The sequence below is a fragment of the Orcinus orca genome, chromosome 17 (assembly GCF_937001465.1).
Source record: "Orcinus orca chromosome 17, mOrcOrc1.1, whole genome shotgun sequence".
NCBI classification, from domain to species: domain Eukaryota; kingdom Metazoa; phylum Chordata; class Mammalia; order Artiodactyla; family Delphinidae; genus Orcinus; species Orcinus orca.
Genome location: NC_064575.1, coordinates 40,114,822 through 40,131,610, shown reverse-complemented (window position 1 = coordinate 40,131,610; position 16,789 = coordinate 40,114,822). Strand labels below are relative to the sequence as shown.

At 40.1% G+C, this 16,789-nt stretch overlaps 2 protein-coding genes across 2 annotated transcripts in view; one reads left to right on the top strand and one right to left on the bottom strand.

The window, feature by feature from the left end:
• The window catches only part of LOC125961770 (metabotropic glutamate receptor 7-like), a 122,131-nt gene that overhangs the window by 29,283 nt on the left and 76,059 nt on the right, over positions 1 to 16,789 (bottom strand). The window lies entirely within an intron of this gene.
• Positions 7,507 to 12,074, top strand: LOC125961763 (UDP-N-acetylglucosamine--peptide N-acetylglucosaminyltransferase 110 kDa subunit-like). The gene is made up of 2 exons (XM_049700658.1): positions 7,507 to 10,958; positions 11,693 to 12,074. Exon 1 carries the CDS (start codon positions 7,561 to 7,563, stop codon positions 10,699 to 10,701), a length of 3,141 nt encoding a protein of 1,046 aa, XP_049556615.1. The 5' UTR covers positions 7,507 to 7,560; the 3' UTR covers positions 10,702 to 10,958; positions 11,693 to 12,074.

Genomic DNA, 16,789 nt, shown 5'->3' with positions numbered 1-16,789 from the left:
ATAGTTTCCTGGGTACAGGTCTTTTACCTCCTTAGGCAGGTTTATTCTTATGTATTTTATTCTTTTTTATGCGATTGTAAATGGGATTGTTTCCTTAATTTCTCTTTCTGATAGTTCACTGTGAGTGTATAGAAATACAAAATTTATATATAGAAATCTATTGTATCCTTCAAATTTACCAAGTTCATGTTTGAGCTCGAATAGTTTTTTTGATGGTGTCTTTCAGATTTTCTATGTATCATGCCATCTGCAAACAGTGACAGTTTTACTTTTGCCTTTCCATTTTGGAGTCCTTTTATTTATTTATTTTTTCTTGTCTGATTGCTGTGGCTAGGACTTCCAAAACTCTGTTCAATAAAAGTGGTGAGAGTGGGCATCCTTGTCTTATTCCTGATCTTAGGGGAAATGCTTTCAGCTTTTCACCATTGAGTATGATAGCTATGGGCTTGTCATATATGGCCTTTATTATGTTGAGGTATGTTCCCTGTATGCCCACTTTCTGGAGAGTTTTTACCATGAATGGATATTGAATTTTTTCAAAAGCTTTTTCTGCATCTATTGAGATGATCGTATGGTTTTTAGTCTTCAGTTTGTTACTGTGATAATAAGAGACCTAAGACAGCTACAGAGGCTAAGTGACCTTTCCTTCCCTCAATGGGTAGGTATCCTTGTTCTGCCTTCAAATTGAGTTAGTATCTGAGTAAAGAACTGCCAGGTGTCATTTAGTTCACAATACACTGCTGTGGCAATATAGAAATGAATTTGCCTAAGTCATTTGGCTTTTCTCAATTATAGTAAATGAATATACTGAATGAATACTTCAACTTAAGGAAATGTTCTTAAAAATATATTAATGTAGGCAACTTCAGTGGAGAACTGAAATCAAAACAAAGCATTCAGATAAAGGGTTGAAATAAAAGTACACTCAGTTGTATCCAGTTTCCTCTTGTAAATCTCTCTTTTTAATTTGAGTGGACAGTCACTTGAGAATATCTGACTTGCGGCTAAGGAAATCTAAACCTTCTTGGCCACACTGTATTCCCTTAGGTCATTTAATAAAGACACCAGTTGGGTTGCTGAAAAAAGCGTGGGAAAAATCAATCCCTCACATCCAAAGGGCGGCTCTTGAAAATATGTGTGTTGTTGTAGTTATTTTGCTCTTCTGGCCTCAGAAGTTCTAATCTTAACCTTAGCCCCTCATGGAGAGAGACTTTGTAAACCAATTCCCACATTACTCATCATGTGACCGTTGAAAAAGAGCAACCCAGCTCTTTTCCTGTGCTTTCAACCAGTTATCTTCTTCAAAAATCTGTTTGGATTGTTATACCTTAATCTTGCCTGGCAAGGGACTTATGGGAAGGTTCTTATTGTTTGAAAGTTTGGTGCCAGTATCTGCAAATAAAGAAGAAAGATGTGTTTATCAAACATCCCAATAGTGAAGGTGTGTGAAAGCAACTTTTGAAAAAGTTAATCTGTCACAGTTTAGCCGTATTATTACATTTTATTTTATTCATTGAAAATAAACAATTATCAATGAATCCTTTCTAGATTTTCTAGTTTCCCAAAGTTCCCTGTATTCACATTCTAAGAGGAAAAATGGTATTTTAAGTCACTGCTCTCCACCTTACGTTATTTATAATCACTCCTCATGACCTCTTCCTTCCAAGAAACTTGATCCTGAGAAGTGTCCTTTGTTTGTCTTTGTGGAATAAGTGATGAGGATGCATCCTGGAGACCTGTGAGATGTTCAACTTGTGGCATAATGAAACTAGGATGGAGAGTTCTGGAAAGATCTGGAAAGGTGGCTGGTAGAGTGTGGCCAGATGTGGGAGAAGAGAGATGTACAGAGAGGGGGAGAGGAAATTTTCAGAGGGAGAAAATGAAACAAATAATTAAATAAGTTTTGTTGTGTGGTGTGGGACGCAAGCCTTTCTCTCCCCCTTTCCTTCACAATGTCTTCGTTAAAGACTGTGTTTTTCATTAGTTTTACTAAGATAGGATTTGCCGTTTTGTTTGGGTACTGAGAATGGACCCATGGAAACAGTTACATTTGGGTTATCTCTGACTGTCTTTAATGAAGAACATAAATATTGGCCACACTATCTATGCACATGCTATCACCATGCCTTTTTTGTTCTCTGTTCATATATCTAAGTCCTCTTCTTTCTTTAAGGTCAATCTCAAATCTCATCTGAAATGTACATTTATTGATAGATTCAACCCATAATGAACTGTCCCTTCTTTGTCCTCCTTAGGCTCTGATTATTTACAAAAACTCATTTTTGAACTTAGAAACTGTCCAATATGATATATTAGTTATTTCACCAGCATATGTTATATCCTCAACACAATTATACGCTTTTGTGGGGCTGGGATCATACATTCTGTAATTTTTCTCAGTACTTACACTTACTTTGATAAAAAGCGCATTCATTCATCTAAACATCATTTATTGGGTGTTAATTAAATATCTCAACTCAGTAAATATTGTTTGAATGAATGCATGCATGAATGAGGGAGTGTGCAATAGGTAGCCTAATGTACCGCCCAGTGTGAGAAAACCAAAAACATAAACACAAAAGCAAGCCAAAAAGTGGACCAGGACTTTCTGTAAAATATCCTGCTTTTTGTTGGATGATGCCATGAAAATCAAGATGCTCCTGAAAGGTCTTAATAGCTGACCAAGAATAGTAAACAATTGAAATTCTCTCAGGCTTCTTCAACCCTATCACTGGACACATTTATACCTCTCAGGAATGGTATTAAAAGAAGAGATTAATAAAGCTTTTATAGATGAGTTGATAAATCTCTAAAGATTTAAGTCTTCATTGCCTGCTAGGTTTTCTCTATTTTGGGTTTCCAAAAGATTTCAGTAAACCACAGGATAATTAAAAATTAGACATTATCTTTCTTACCTTGACGTTTTTTGATGGTAAACACCTTTTTATTGTCTCCATAGTGCTGCCCAATTTCCACCAGTACAGTACTTAAGTGAATTTTGCTCTGGATGGTGGGATATAGAAGATGTAAACGAATTGTTTGTATATGTTTTAGAATTCTTCAAAAGGGCCTGGCCATGGAAATGCATTGAATATTACTTAAATAACTAAAGTAACTTCCTCAGAATTATTATTCTGTTCTGGTTAGGATACTATCTGCCCTGGTTTGTTAAAATTTCCCTTTAGAGTGGTTTTAATTTTGTTTCTGATAGGGTCCTAGGATTTATTGCCACACCCATCCTGCATCTGTTTTTCTTTGAATTACTCTCCTTGCAGTTTCTGATTCATACAGGGCCTTACAGGTTAGTGACAACCTGGCCATCACAACGCTGGAAAGGAGAGGCCTACTTTTCAGAGGTGTTGCTGTTTTCTGTACCTGAAGGTTTTCAAGAGATATCAATCTTCCTCACCACCGCCCTTGGCCCTCTTAATGGACTAAGCAGTTCCTCATGAAATTTCTGTAGGATATCTGTACCAACTTCTCAATATTGTTCCATCCTGAGTCTATAAATTCCTGGCCACAAGGTAATGTTAGATTTCTTGCTCCAGCCCCTATTTACATAAGGCCTATACTAAGGAACGGAACCCACAGACATCAGTCCGCTCTTCTTTCTCTGGATTTAATTTCTCTGTTACTTTCTGAAACATGCAGGTGTTCCTTTCTTTCTTTTAATCTCAGCTATGTGCTTTTAACTTTTTCAAAATTGACCCAGAATTTACATGTGTCTCCAGTAAGAGTACATTAAATTGAGCTTAGTCTGCTATTCTACTGGCATATTTGAGATCCAGATAATTTGCTACTTAACTGGATTCAATGACCTGTATGTTTCAGGCATCTAAAACTCACCATGTTCCAAATATCCCTCCTTATAGTTAGTAATTTTCTTGGGAATCTGGATGAGATTAAATGGAATAAAGTTAGTGAGTGGCCCAGGAATGCCTGAAAGTTTGTTTGTCAGAGTGGCCAGGGAAAGTTAAGCAAGGAAGAAAAGCAAATGAAAAACAGAATCACATTATTATGGCTGAGTTTACTCCCAGGATTCCATGCAGAGCTCTCTGTAGAGCTGCGATGGGTTATAACTTATGCCAGAGCTCTACGTGGGGCTGACACCGTCTCATGCCAAGCTCTCAGTTCTGGGCTCACGTCATCTCTGGTCCACTCTGTGGAGTGGAAACTTTGGAGGAATGGCCAATGTGTTCCACGGCGTAGGAAGAGGGAAATTGTGAATGTGACTTTCTAAATTGTGGAGGAACTAAGCATTGTAAATGTGCCGTGAACTATGTTGTTTAATTTGACCAGTCAGATCAATGACTTTCCCCTTGAATGAAATGCTGCTACGTATATGAGCAGAAAAACAAAACTGGTATAAGGAATAGATAGCTAGTGGGAAGCAGCCGCATAGCACAGGGAGATGCGCTCGGTGCTTTGTGACCACCTAGAGGGGTGGGATAGGGAGGGTGGGAGAGAGGGAGATGCAAGAGGGAGGAGATATGGGGACATATGTATAACTGATTTACTTTGTTATAAAGCAGAAACTAACACACCATTGTAAAGCAATTATACTCCAATAAAGATGTTAAAAAAAAAAACTGGTATAAGGAGATGGAGAGACTGGGAGTCTTATTTTCCCACCAATTAACTTTGCCTCTGACCATGACCTTCCCTTTGAGTCTCCTAGACCTTGGGGATGATCGCAGCCCCTTGGGTTGGGTGACGGCAACCCCATCTTCACTAGAACCTCTATAGTTAACTTTGATTTTTCCCACTCCGTCTATCCATCCCATGTATGCAGTCAGACATTTGATCTTGGACTTTTCCTGACAAAGTATGCTTGAATATAACCATTTCTTTTCACTCCCACTGCTACTGCTATTGTCACTGCCTTAACTAGGGCTTTATCTTTAAGTTCTTTATATAAATATATAAATATCTCTATATAAATATAATATACAAATAAATAAAATATAATATTAATTCTGATGATTTTAAAGTCTTTTCTTGATAAAGACTTTTCCTGATAAAGATACACAATATCTTATATAAATATTTTTGTATTATCTGCTCTTTTCTTAGAATTTTAGCCATATGATTCTATCTCTTGGTTTGTCTAGAACTTTTTGATTGAATGCTGGCTATTTTATTTGGCTTTTTTTGTTTTTCTCAGTGGAAACGTTGTTTTGCTTCAAAATATTTTATTCTACCTGGAAGTAGCAAATCTTCAAATTACAATTTTTTAAATGCTTTCAAATATCAATACTATAGGTGTCACAAAATCTAGAAAAATGACATTTAAAAATGAACTACTGCCAGATGTGTCTCTATAAAGCTTTTCCCCCACTCTTTTAGCTATATATTCTTTAACTGCCTCCTCATATGACAGTTTATGTATTTTCGAAATAAAATTTTAAGAAATAAACTTTGTAGTTTTTAGACATAGATTTCTTGTAACATGGTTGATTAGAATTTGCTTCTAGTTATTAATAGTTTAGAAAAGTTTATTTCAGCTTCACAATTTATTATTGATAATGTCACATTAATTTTCATTGTTAACTTGGAGAAAACCTCTATGGATTACTTCCTCATAAGTATTTACTATTATAAATGCATTACTGATTTCAGTACTGCTATAGGTTTGTGCATTACAGGGATTCTGATAAAATACTCATTCACACCATTCCATTACACACATTGTTGATGGAGTATATTCATTCATTCATTCATTCATTCATTCATTTTTGGCTGTGTTGGGTCTTCGTTGCTGTGTGCAGGCTTTCTCTACTTGCAGGGACTGGGGGCTACTCTTTGTTGCGGTGCACAGGCTTCTCATTGCGGTGGCTTCTCTTGTTGCAGAGCACGGGCGCTAGGCACGGAGGCTTCGGTAGTTGTGGCTTGCAGGCTCAATAGTCGTGGCTCACGGGCTCTAGAGCGCAGGTTCCGTAGTTGTGGCACACCGGCTTAGTTGCTCCGTGGGATCGAACCCTTGTCCCCTGCATTGGCAGGTGGCTTCTTAACCACTGCGCCATCAGGGAAGCCCCTGGAGTATATCCTTGACAGAAGAAAATTTCCGTTTTGACTAAGCATTGATGAGAACTGAATCTTTGACTTATCTTTCACATGCCTGATGATTGAAATAATTTTCCACAGAATAGCTTCTGGTTTTGTACTTTTCAGTTCTTTTTTTCTTCTTCAAACGCACATGCTTTGAGAGCTGTGAAGTGCAAGACATGGCTATATTGTAAGGTGGTTTTTGTCCTTATGCTTCTGTGTCTTGTGCTAGGTTAAGTCAGTAGAGTAGTCAGTATGAGTACTGGAAGTTATTCCTGTAATGGGATAGTATATAGTCAATTACATATGGCGGTGTCTGAAAATCACATAATAGCCTCACTTAAAACATCTCCTTAGGGCTTCCCTGGTGGCGCAGTGGTTGAGAGTCCACCTGCCGACGCAGGGGACACGGGTTCGTGTCCCGGTCCGGGAAGATCCCACGTGCCGCGGAGCGGCTAGGCCCGTGAGCCATGGCCGCTGAGCCTGTGCGTCCAGAGCCTGTGCTCCACAACGGGAGAGGCCACAACAGTGAGAGGCCCGCGTACCACAGAAAAAAGAAAATCTCCTTAGCCAGATTTCAAAAAAGCCTGTGGCCATTCCAATATGATCCAACATAACGGAATATGATAGAAGGAAAATTGGCAAAGAAAGAGACGCTGGTCTTACCTGATGGAAGTTAAAATATCTCACTTTTGACAATTTTGCAAAAACTTATAATTCCATGAACTAATTTCTAGGGTTCTTCATAGGACCTAAAAAGGAACCCATAGAGTTGTGGAACAACAATAGAAGCTGCTGTGATGAGAAGCCCAGGCACCGCAACAAAGAGTAGCCCCCGCTCGCCGCAACTAGAGAAAGTCTGCACGCAGCATTGAAGACCCAACGCAGCCAAAATAAAAATAAATAAATAAAGATAAATAAATTTATTTTTAAAAATGTAATACTCAGGTTTGAGGCATGAGAAATATGATGAGGAGAAATTAGCTAATCCTTTCAGAACTTTTAAAATATCAAACTCAGTCTCTAAGATTTTAGCATTATATACAACATCGGTTACTTATTAGTGGTTTGGGAAGGCCAATTTAAAATTTTCTGATCTTACTGTATTGAAATTCACGGCCCTAATGTTTTCCACATTGACTATATGAATGATGAAGTAAAGTCAATCATGTATTTCCTTTCCAACTGGGCAGAAATCAAAATTTTGAAAAGTGTTTGGACTACTGACTTTTGATTTCTTCTAAGGCAAGTGTATAGGTAATTTTTATTCCCTGATTAGGAGAAAAATGGTGGAAGAGGGCAGGGTTAAGAATTAAGATTTCAAGAGCGTGAGAGTTAGACGACCAACCAGAGTTCCTAAGGTTCGGTGCCTGTAACTGTCGCCGCCGCTTAAGCCTGTCAAAGCAGTGGTACGGCTGCTGCCCTCGTACTTGCTACCTCTAGAAATATTCTTGCCAGTAGTGGCGGCAGCGGGACTCAATTACCCCCTTTTCTCACTCTCTCCAGAAGCTCCAGATGGCGTCTTCTGTGGGCAACGTGGCCGACAGCACAGAACCAACGAAACGTATGCTTTCCTTCCAAGGGTTAGCTGAGTTGGCACATCGAGAGTATCAGGCAGGAGATTTTGAGGCAGCTGAGAGACACTGCATGCAGCTGTGGAGACAAGAGCCAGACAATACTGGAGTACTTTTATTACTTTCATCTCTACACTTCCAGTGTCGAAGGCTGGACAGATCTGCCCACTTTAGTACTCTGGCAATTAAACAGAACCCTCTTCTGGCAGAAGCCTATTCGAATTTGGGGAATGTGTACAAGGAAAGAGGGCAGTTGCAGGAAGCAATTGAGCATTACCGGCATGCATTGCATCTCAAACCAGATTTCATCGATGGTTATATTAACCTGGCAGCCGCTTTGGTAGCAGCAGGCGACATGGAAGGGGCAGTACAAGCTTACGTCTCTGCTCTTCAGTGCAATCCTGATTTGTACTGTGTTCGCAGTGACCTGGGGAACCTGCTCAAAGCCCTGGGTCGCTTGGAAGGAGCCAAGGCATGTTATTTGAAAGCAATGGAGATGCAACCGAACTTTGCAGTAGCTTGGAGTAATCTTGGCTGTGTTTTCAATGCACAAGGGGAGATTTGGCTTGCAATTCATCACTTTGAAAAGGCTGTCACCCTTGACCCCAATTTTCTGGATGCTTATATCAATTTAGGAAATGTCTTGAAAGAGGCACGGATTTTTGACAGAGCTGTGGCAGCTTACCTTTGTGCCCTAAGCTTGAGCCCAAATCATGCAGTGGTACATGCCAACCTGGCTTGTGTATACTATGAGCAAGGCCTGATAGATCTGGCAATAGACACCTGCAGGCGAGCTATTGAATTGCAACCACATTTCCCTGATGCTTACTGCAACCTAGCCAACGCTCTGGAAGAGAAGGGCAGTGTTGCCGAAGCAGAAGAGTGTTATAATACAGCTCTGCGGCTGTGTCCCACCCATGCAGACTCTCTGAATAACCTAGCCAATATCAAAGGAGACCAGGGAAACATTGAAGAGGCAGTTCGCTTGTATTGTAAAGCATTAGAAGTCTTCCCAGAGTTTGCTGTTGCCCATTCAAATTTAGCAAGTGTATTGCAGCAGCAGGGAAAACTGCAGGAAGCTCTGATGCATTATAAGGAGGCTGTTCGAATCAGTCCTACCTTTGCTGATGCCTATTGTAACATGGGAAACACTCTAAAGGAGATGCAGGATGTTCAGGGAGCCTTGCAGTGTTATACTCGTGCCATTCAGATTAACCCTGCACTTGCGGATGCCCACAGCAATCTGGCTTCCATCCACAAGTATTCAGGGAATATTCCAGAAGCAATTGCTTCTTATCGCACTGCTCTGAAGCTTGAACCTGATTTTCCTGACGCTTATTGTGATTTGGCTCATTGCCTGCAGATTGTCTGTGATTGGACAGACTATGATGAGCGAATGAAGAAGTTGGTCAGCATTGTGGCTGACCAGCTGGAGAAGAATAGGTTGCCTTCTGTGCAGCCTCATCATAGTATGCTCTATCCTCTTTCTCATGGCTTCAGGAAGGCTATTGCTGAGAGCCATGGGAACCTCTGCTTGGATGAGGTCAGTGTCCTTCATAAACCACCGTACGAACATCCAAAAGACTTGAAGCTCAGTGATGGTCGACTGCGTGTAGGATACGTGAGTTCTGACTTTGGGAATCATCCTACTTCTCATCTTATGCAGTCTATTCCAGGCATGCACAATCCTGATAAATTTGAGGTATTCTGTTATGCCCTGAGCCCAGATGATGGCACAAACTTCCGAGCGAAGGTGATGGCAGAAGCCCATCATTTCATTGATCTTTCTCAGATTCCATGCAATGGGAAAGCAGCTGATCGCATCCATCAAGATGGTATACACATCCTTGTAAATATGAATGGTTATACCAGGGGTGCTCGAAATGAACTCTTTGCTCTCAGGCCAGCTCCTATTCAGGCAATGTGGCTGGGCTACCCTGGGACCAGTGGCGTGCTTTTCATGGATTATATCATCACTGATCAGGAAACTTCACCTGCTGAAGTTGCTGAGCAGTATTCTGAGAAACTGGCTTATATGCCCCATACTTTCTTTATTGGTGATCATGCTAATATGTTCCCTCACCTGAAGAAGAAGGCAGTCATCGATTTTAAGTCCAATGGGCACATTTATGACAATCGGATTGTGCTGAATGGCATCGACCTCAAAGCATTTCTTGATAGTCTCCCAGATGTGCAGATTGTCAAGATGAAATGTCCTGATGGAGGAGACAACGCAGACAGCAGTAATACGGCTCTTAATATGCCTGTCATTCCTATGAATACTATTGCAGAGGCAGTTATTGAAATGATTAACAGAGGACAAATTCAGGTAACAATTAATGGATTCAGTCTTAGCAATGGACTGGCAACTACCCAGATCAACATTAAGGCTGCCACTGGAGAGGAGGTTCCCCGTACCATTATTGTAACCACACGTTCTCAGTACGGGTTACCGGAAGATGCCATTGTGTACTGTAACTTCAATCAGTTATATAAAATTGACCCATCTACTTTGCAGATGTGGGCAAATATTCTGAAGCGTGTTCCCAATAGTGTACTGTGGCTGTTGCGTTTTCCAGCAGTAGGAGAACCTAATATTCAACAGTATGCACAAAATATGGGCCTTCCCCAGAAGCGTATCATTTTTTCACCTGTTGCTCCTAAAGAGGAACATGTTCGGAGAGGCCAGCTGGCTGATGTCTGCTTGGACACTCCACTCTGTAATGGACACACCACAGGGATGGATGTCCTTTGGTCAGGGACACCCGTGGTGACTATGCCAGGAGAGACTCTTGCTTCCCGAGTTGCAGCTTCCCAGCTCACTTGTTTAGGCTGTCTTGAGCTTATTGCTCAAAATAGACAAGAATATGAAGACATAGCTGTGAAACTGGGAACTGATCTAGAATACCTGAAGAAAATTCGTGGCAAAGTCTGGAAGCAGAGAACATCTAGCCCTCTGTTCAACACCAAACAATACACAATGGACCTAGAGCGGCTCTATCTACAGATGTGGGAGCATTACGCAGCTGGCAACAAACCTGATCACATGATTAAGCCTGTTGAAGTCACTGAGTCGGCCTAAATAATGACTGTGTGCACAGGAGAATTACCCTGTACCTGAGCCTCAACCTTCTGGGGGAAAGGGAACTACTTTTTCCTTATCTGTACAATACCATGCTGCAGATGGGTGACAGTCAATGATAAGAAATAGCACAGCCAGACTTGCTTCCTGCATGATCATGATCACGATAGGGAGAGACACAAGAGATGGGAAACTGCTGTTCCACAAGGAGTCTCCATAGAATTTTGCAGCAGCCAGGTGTCTGGAAGGTCTGGAAGGTAAGTCTGGAAGGTCTGATCTCCCTTGGTCTTCCATGGGATGGATGGTTAGTGTGGAGGGGAGATAGAGATTGCCCAGCCGTTTTGTGATTATCATGGATTGATCGAGTCTTCTGAATTAATATTTTTCTTTATATTTTGGGTATTGGAGCTTTTAAAAATGTTTGGTTTTGGGTATTTGTATTCATGTGAAGTGTGTATGATTCTCTTGAGATAAGCTTTTAAGCTAAAATATTCCTTGTTTTAGTTTCTGAACTCTACAGATAAATGGGGACTTTGCTGGTGTAGTCTTTTTATAGGTTTTATAAACCACTTGAGCCTATATCAGTCATTTTAGTGTCTGACATAATGTTTGGAACTATCAGTGCTTTGTTGGTTTATAGATGATGGCTTAAATTCTTTTCCTGGTCCGTTTCCTTCTTCCCTTCCCCCCACTTTAAAAATTCTCCTGTAACTTGGCTAACAAAAAACCAAGTCTGATTCAAAACCTCCCAGAGTGTTTCTCTTAACCGCATCATCTGGTGCCAAATGAAGATTCTTAGGAGCGATTATTAATTCTGAAGGGCACAGTTGTGGTACTGTCACTGATGATAATAATAATGGATTTTTGGCCTAGAGTTTTGACCTGTTTCACCAGTGTTTTACCGTTGGCTGCCCCTCTATGCTGCTTCCAAAAGTGATAGTGTGTGTTAAGATTTTTACTTTCATTTCTAATGTTTGTTTGTTTGTTTTAGTGAGTCCTGTTCTTCCTTTTTCTTTCAGCAGAAATGAAATCCCAGGTAAGTATAAGTATTCAAATATTTGATCAGTAAGTCACAGTTATCTCCAGTACATTAAATAACTTTCATCAAAAAACATGTTATAGGTAAAAAGCTCTGAAGGACCAGCTATGTATATGATAATTATGTTTCAGACCTTCTAGGGTATTATATATAATAACTTGTCTTCTGGACGTGGTCTTGAAGTCTTTATGGATTCAGTCTCAGTAGTAGCGAACTGCACTGCTACTTGGTTTGGAGTACAAATTAGACTTTAGCCCTCCTGGAGGTTGAGTTTTTGGTATTGAAAACCATAGGAATGAAATTATTGTATTTCAACAAAGGATCGAGGGCTTGAGGCTTAGACAAGGCAACATACGTGTGGGAAGCAGTCAGCCTTGAGGGCAGGTAAGGACATGCCAGGCATGCGGCCGCTGCTCGAAGGGACTGTCCCTACTTGTTCCCCTCCTTGTTCCATTCCATGGGAGATAAATCACCAGGGCCCAGAGGTCAGAAAGAATGTAAAATGAGACAAGCAAAGCTGTCTCCCCCCTGCACATGCATGTTATTTTTGATGCTTCTGGGTTTATGGGTTTCCTCCCAGGGAAGTTAACCTTGAGCCGAGACAGTCTGTAGATAATGTAAACCACCATCTGGCAACCTTCCGATTTCTAGTCTAGATAATCTGCAACTGTAGCATAATAAAATTTGCCTTGCAGCCATCAGTTGTCTTGGTCCTTCTGACCCCATCCGTCGGTGCTACTTCAGTTCCTTACCCCTTCCCTTCCGACCCTGGGCGGTGAGATCCTCTTTCTCCGGCTGGTCCGCGGCAAGTGGCACTCGAACAGGGACCTGAAGCGTGAAGGCAATTAAAAGAAAAAGAAAGTGCAGGTAAGAGAACCCTTATGCAAAATATGTGTGGCCACCAGTAAAAGTGGAACTAATAGAGGCATAAGGCAATAGTCAGAAGTAAAATAAGATGGGGCAAAAGGGCTCAAAGATGTATGAATTATTTGCTCAGGTTTTACTTTCGATGCTTAAAGCTCGGGGTAATAAAGTTTCTACCTCACAGTTGACTGAATTTTTACAGCATATCCATGGTGTATCTCCCTGGTTTCCTGATGGCGGCTCTGTTGACATAGAAATCTGGCAGAAAGTTGGAGAAGATTAAAAAATTATTACAAGTCTCGAGGGCCTACTCATACTCCTGTTGTTACATATAGTTTGTGGAATCTGATAAAAAATATGTTTAGATTCTTCTCATGATAGTGTTGATTTGAATGTAAAGTCAGAAAAACATAAGCCTCTGACAGAAGGAGAGACTGTATTATCAGCTACTGTGTCGCCACTTCCTAAACCGAAAGAGCTAATTAATTTAAATATTTTAGATGAAGAGGAACATTTTGACTTAACAGATGAGGCTTATAAACATAAAGAGAGAAATATCCTGAGGATGATTTTCTAATGGCTGTGATAGAGAAGTCAGTGAAAAAGCTGCAGGTTAATAAGGACTGTCTTCCTCAAAAATCCACATCTGTAAAAATGCTGAGTCCCTTGCAGCGCGCTGTACAAGGAGCAATAAAACGAGGAGAAGATCCTATTTTCTGTTGTCCCGTCATAGAAAGACCTGATCCTAATAATCCTCAACAAGCTACTAGGGAGCATCAGGCTCTCCCTTTGAAAGTTTTGAAAGATTGAAAATCTGCCTGTGCTCAATATGGGCCCACTGCTCCTTTTACTACTGCTATGGTTGACAGGAGAAGCTCTTCCCCCCGCTGATTGGAAGTCTATTGCACGAGCTTGTTTAAATGGTGGAGATTATTTAATATGGAAGTTTGATTTTTATGAACGGGCTGCTGAACAAGCAGAAAAGAATGCTGCCCATAATATTCCAGTTGATTATCATATGCTGATTGGGGAAGGACAATATCTTTCTTTACAAGATCAATTAACTTATCCCTTTGTTGCTTGTCCTCAAATAAATCATTTGGCATTACAAGCCTGGAGGAAATGACCTTCTACACACAAAACTGAGGATCTTTCAACAATTAGACGGGGACCTGATGAACCATATGCTGATTTTGTAGATAGGTTGTCACAGGCGGTGGGGAGACTCATTGTGGACGGACTCACTGGTATGATTGTAGTTAAGCAACTTGCTTTTGAAAATGCTAATAATGCGTGTCAGGCTGCGATTCGACCTTGGAGAAAACGGGGAACATTGGAGGATTATATTCACCTTTGTGCAGACATTGGGCCTACTTATATACAGGGTGCTGCTGTGGCTGCAGCATTAACTAAAGTGGGGTTTAAAAACAATCAAAAGAAAACAAAGACTTGTTTTAAATGCGGAAAGGCAGGTCATTTTGCTAGAGAATGTAGATCTTTTAATTCTAACCCTAGTCCTTCCTTCCCTACTCAGAAACCTCCAGATGGTCAGAAAATCCCTGGTTTATGCCCTAAATGCAATAGGGGAAAACATTGGGCACAGATTCTTGCTCAGTGGCCCACAAGGATGGGCCACCACTGTCGGGAAACTCCTCCCGGGGCCTTCCCCGGCCCCAACAAATAATAAGGGTAATGTCTGTGTATCCTCCTCAAATTATCAATCAGACATTAACCAAAAACAAAAACATACGATATCCTCGCTCTCCAGAGCAACACCAGGAAGCGCAGGACTGGAGCTCAGTACCTCCGCCCGATATGTATTAACTCCTGAAATGGGTCCTCAGGCCCTCTCTGCAGGCATCTGTGGACCTTTACCCAAGGGTTTGATGGGACTATTATTGGGAAGAAGTAGTGTCACCATGAAAGGTTTAACTGTTATGCCAGGAGTCATGGTTTCTGACTACGAAGGAGAAATAAAAGTCATGGCACAAACTATTAAAAATATAATAACTATTTCTCCTGGTGATCAAATTGGACAATTGCTACTTTTGCCCTTTGTACCTCATGGACAAAGTTTACAACATCAAAAGAGAGAAACAAAGGCTTTTGGATCGTCTAATGCTGCCTACTGGATTCAGAAGATAGGGAAAGAACGTCCAGAAATGAAATGAACCATTAATGGAAAGGTTTTTTCAGGTTTGTTAGACACTGGAGCTGATGTCTCTGTTATGACGCAGATACACTGGCCTAAACGTTAGCCCATTAGTCCTACTATTACAGACAAAGTTCTTCTCCTATGCAAAGTAGTCAGTTTTTTTTATGGCAAGATAGTGAGGGCCATTCAGGATACTTCCAGCCTTATGTTTTGCCTGGGCTGCCTTTAAACCTCTGGGGCCGAGATATATTAAAAGAAATGGGAGTATTACTTTATAGTCCAAACTCTCAAGTCTCTAATATGATGTTGGATCAAGGATTTCTTCCCACAAAAGCGCTGGGAACAAATCAACAAGGAACTGTCTATCCTATTGATGTGAAAATAAAATATGATAGACAAGGTTTGGGTTTTTCTTAGGGGCCTTGGATTCTCCTCCACTCACTGCTGATCCAATTACTTGGCTGACTGATGACCCTGTATGGGTGGACCAATGGCCCCTCACAAAGGAGAAATGAGAAGCTGCAGAACAATTAGTACTGGAACAATTAGGGCATTTAGAAATTTCCAGTAGTCCTTGGAATACTCCTATTTTTATTATCAAGAAAAAATCTGGAAAATATAGGTTATTACAGGATCTAAGAGCTGTTAATAAAACTATGCTAATAATGGGAGCTCTTCAACCAGGCCTACCCTCTCCAACAGCCATACCACACAATTATCATCTTTTAGTTATAGATTTAAAAGATTGTTTTTTCACTATTCCTTTGTTTCCTGAAGATAGAAAACATTTTGCTTTTAGCTTGCCTGCCTTAAATTTTAAGGAACCCATGAGGAGATTTCAGTGGAAAGTATTGCCTCAGGGCATGGCAAATAGTCCTACATTATGCCAAAAATATGTGGCTCAGGCCTTGACTCCTGTGAGAAAAAGGTTTCCATCGTTATATCTCATACATTATATGGATGATATACTTTTAGCCACTGATAATATTTCTTTATTAGAGACTGCTTTTCAATTTTTACAACAGTCCTTACCATCATTTGCCTTGGTCATTGCCTCAAAAAAAATTCAAAGACAATCTCCATTTTTATATTTGGGAAAATATATTGATAACACTACTATTAGGCCTCAAAAACTGCAAATTTGAGTTGATAATTTAAAAACATTAAATGCTTTTCAAAAATTACTTGGCGATATTAATTGGCTAAGGCCTTCCTTAAAACTTACTACTGCTCAATTACAGCCTTTGTTTGATATTCTTAAAGGTGACTCAGATCCTTCTTCTTCACGCTCTATGACTCCAGAAGGATTTCAAGCTTTACAAATAGTCAATAGATCTATCAGTTCTACACAATTAACTAGAATTCATACTCACCTTCCAATTTTCTTAATAATTTGTCCAACTCCTCATGTGCCTACTGCCGTCTTATGGCAAACTGTTGGAATTATTGAATAGTTATATCTAAAGTTAATATCTAAAGTTATTAACCCTTATTATGAACTTATTAGTAATTTAATAATGCAAGGTAGAACTAGATGCTTACAACCTATAAGTATAGAACCTTCTCAAATTATTATCCCTTATTCAGTTAGTCCACAAAATTGGCTTTTTCAACATAGTAATGAATGGGGTCTTGCTCTTGCAGGATTTTCAGGTACCTTGGAATGCCATTACCCTGCTGATAAATTGATCCAATTCAGCAAACTTAACTCATATCTTTCCTTCTATAATTAGGCAACAGCCTGTTCCTCATGTACCTTTGGTTTTTACGGATGGTTCTTCTTCAGGAGTGGCTACTGTAATCATTGACGACGGAACAAACCTCATTAAAGAAACTTCCTTGACTTCAGCTCAACGTGTTGAACTGTATGCTGTCATTATGTCTTTTAAACATTTGCCTTCTATATCTTTTAATTTGTTTTCTGATAGTAAATATCTTATTAGCTTGTGATTTCTTCTAGAGACTGCGAGCATAGGACATACTAATGACCCTGAATTATCATCCTCTTTTCGTTTGCTTCAACAGCTTAT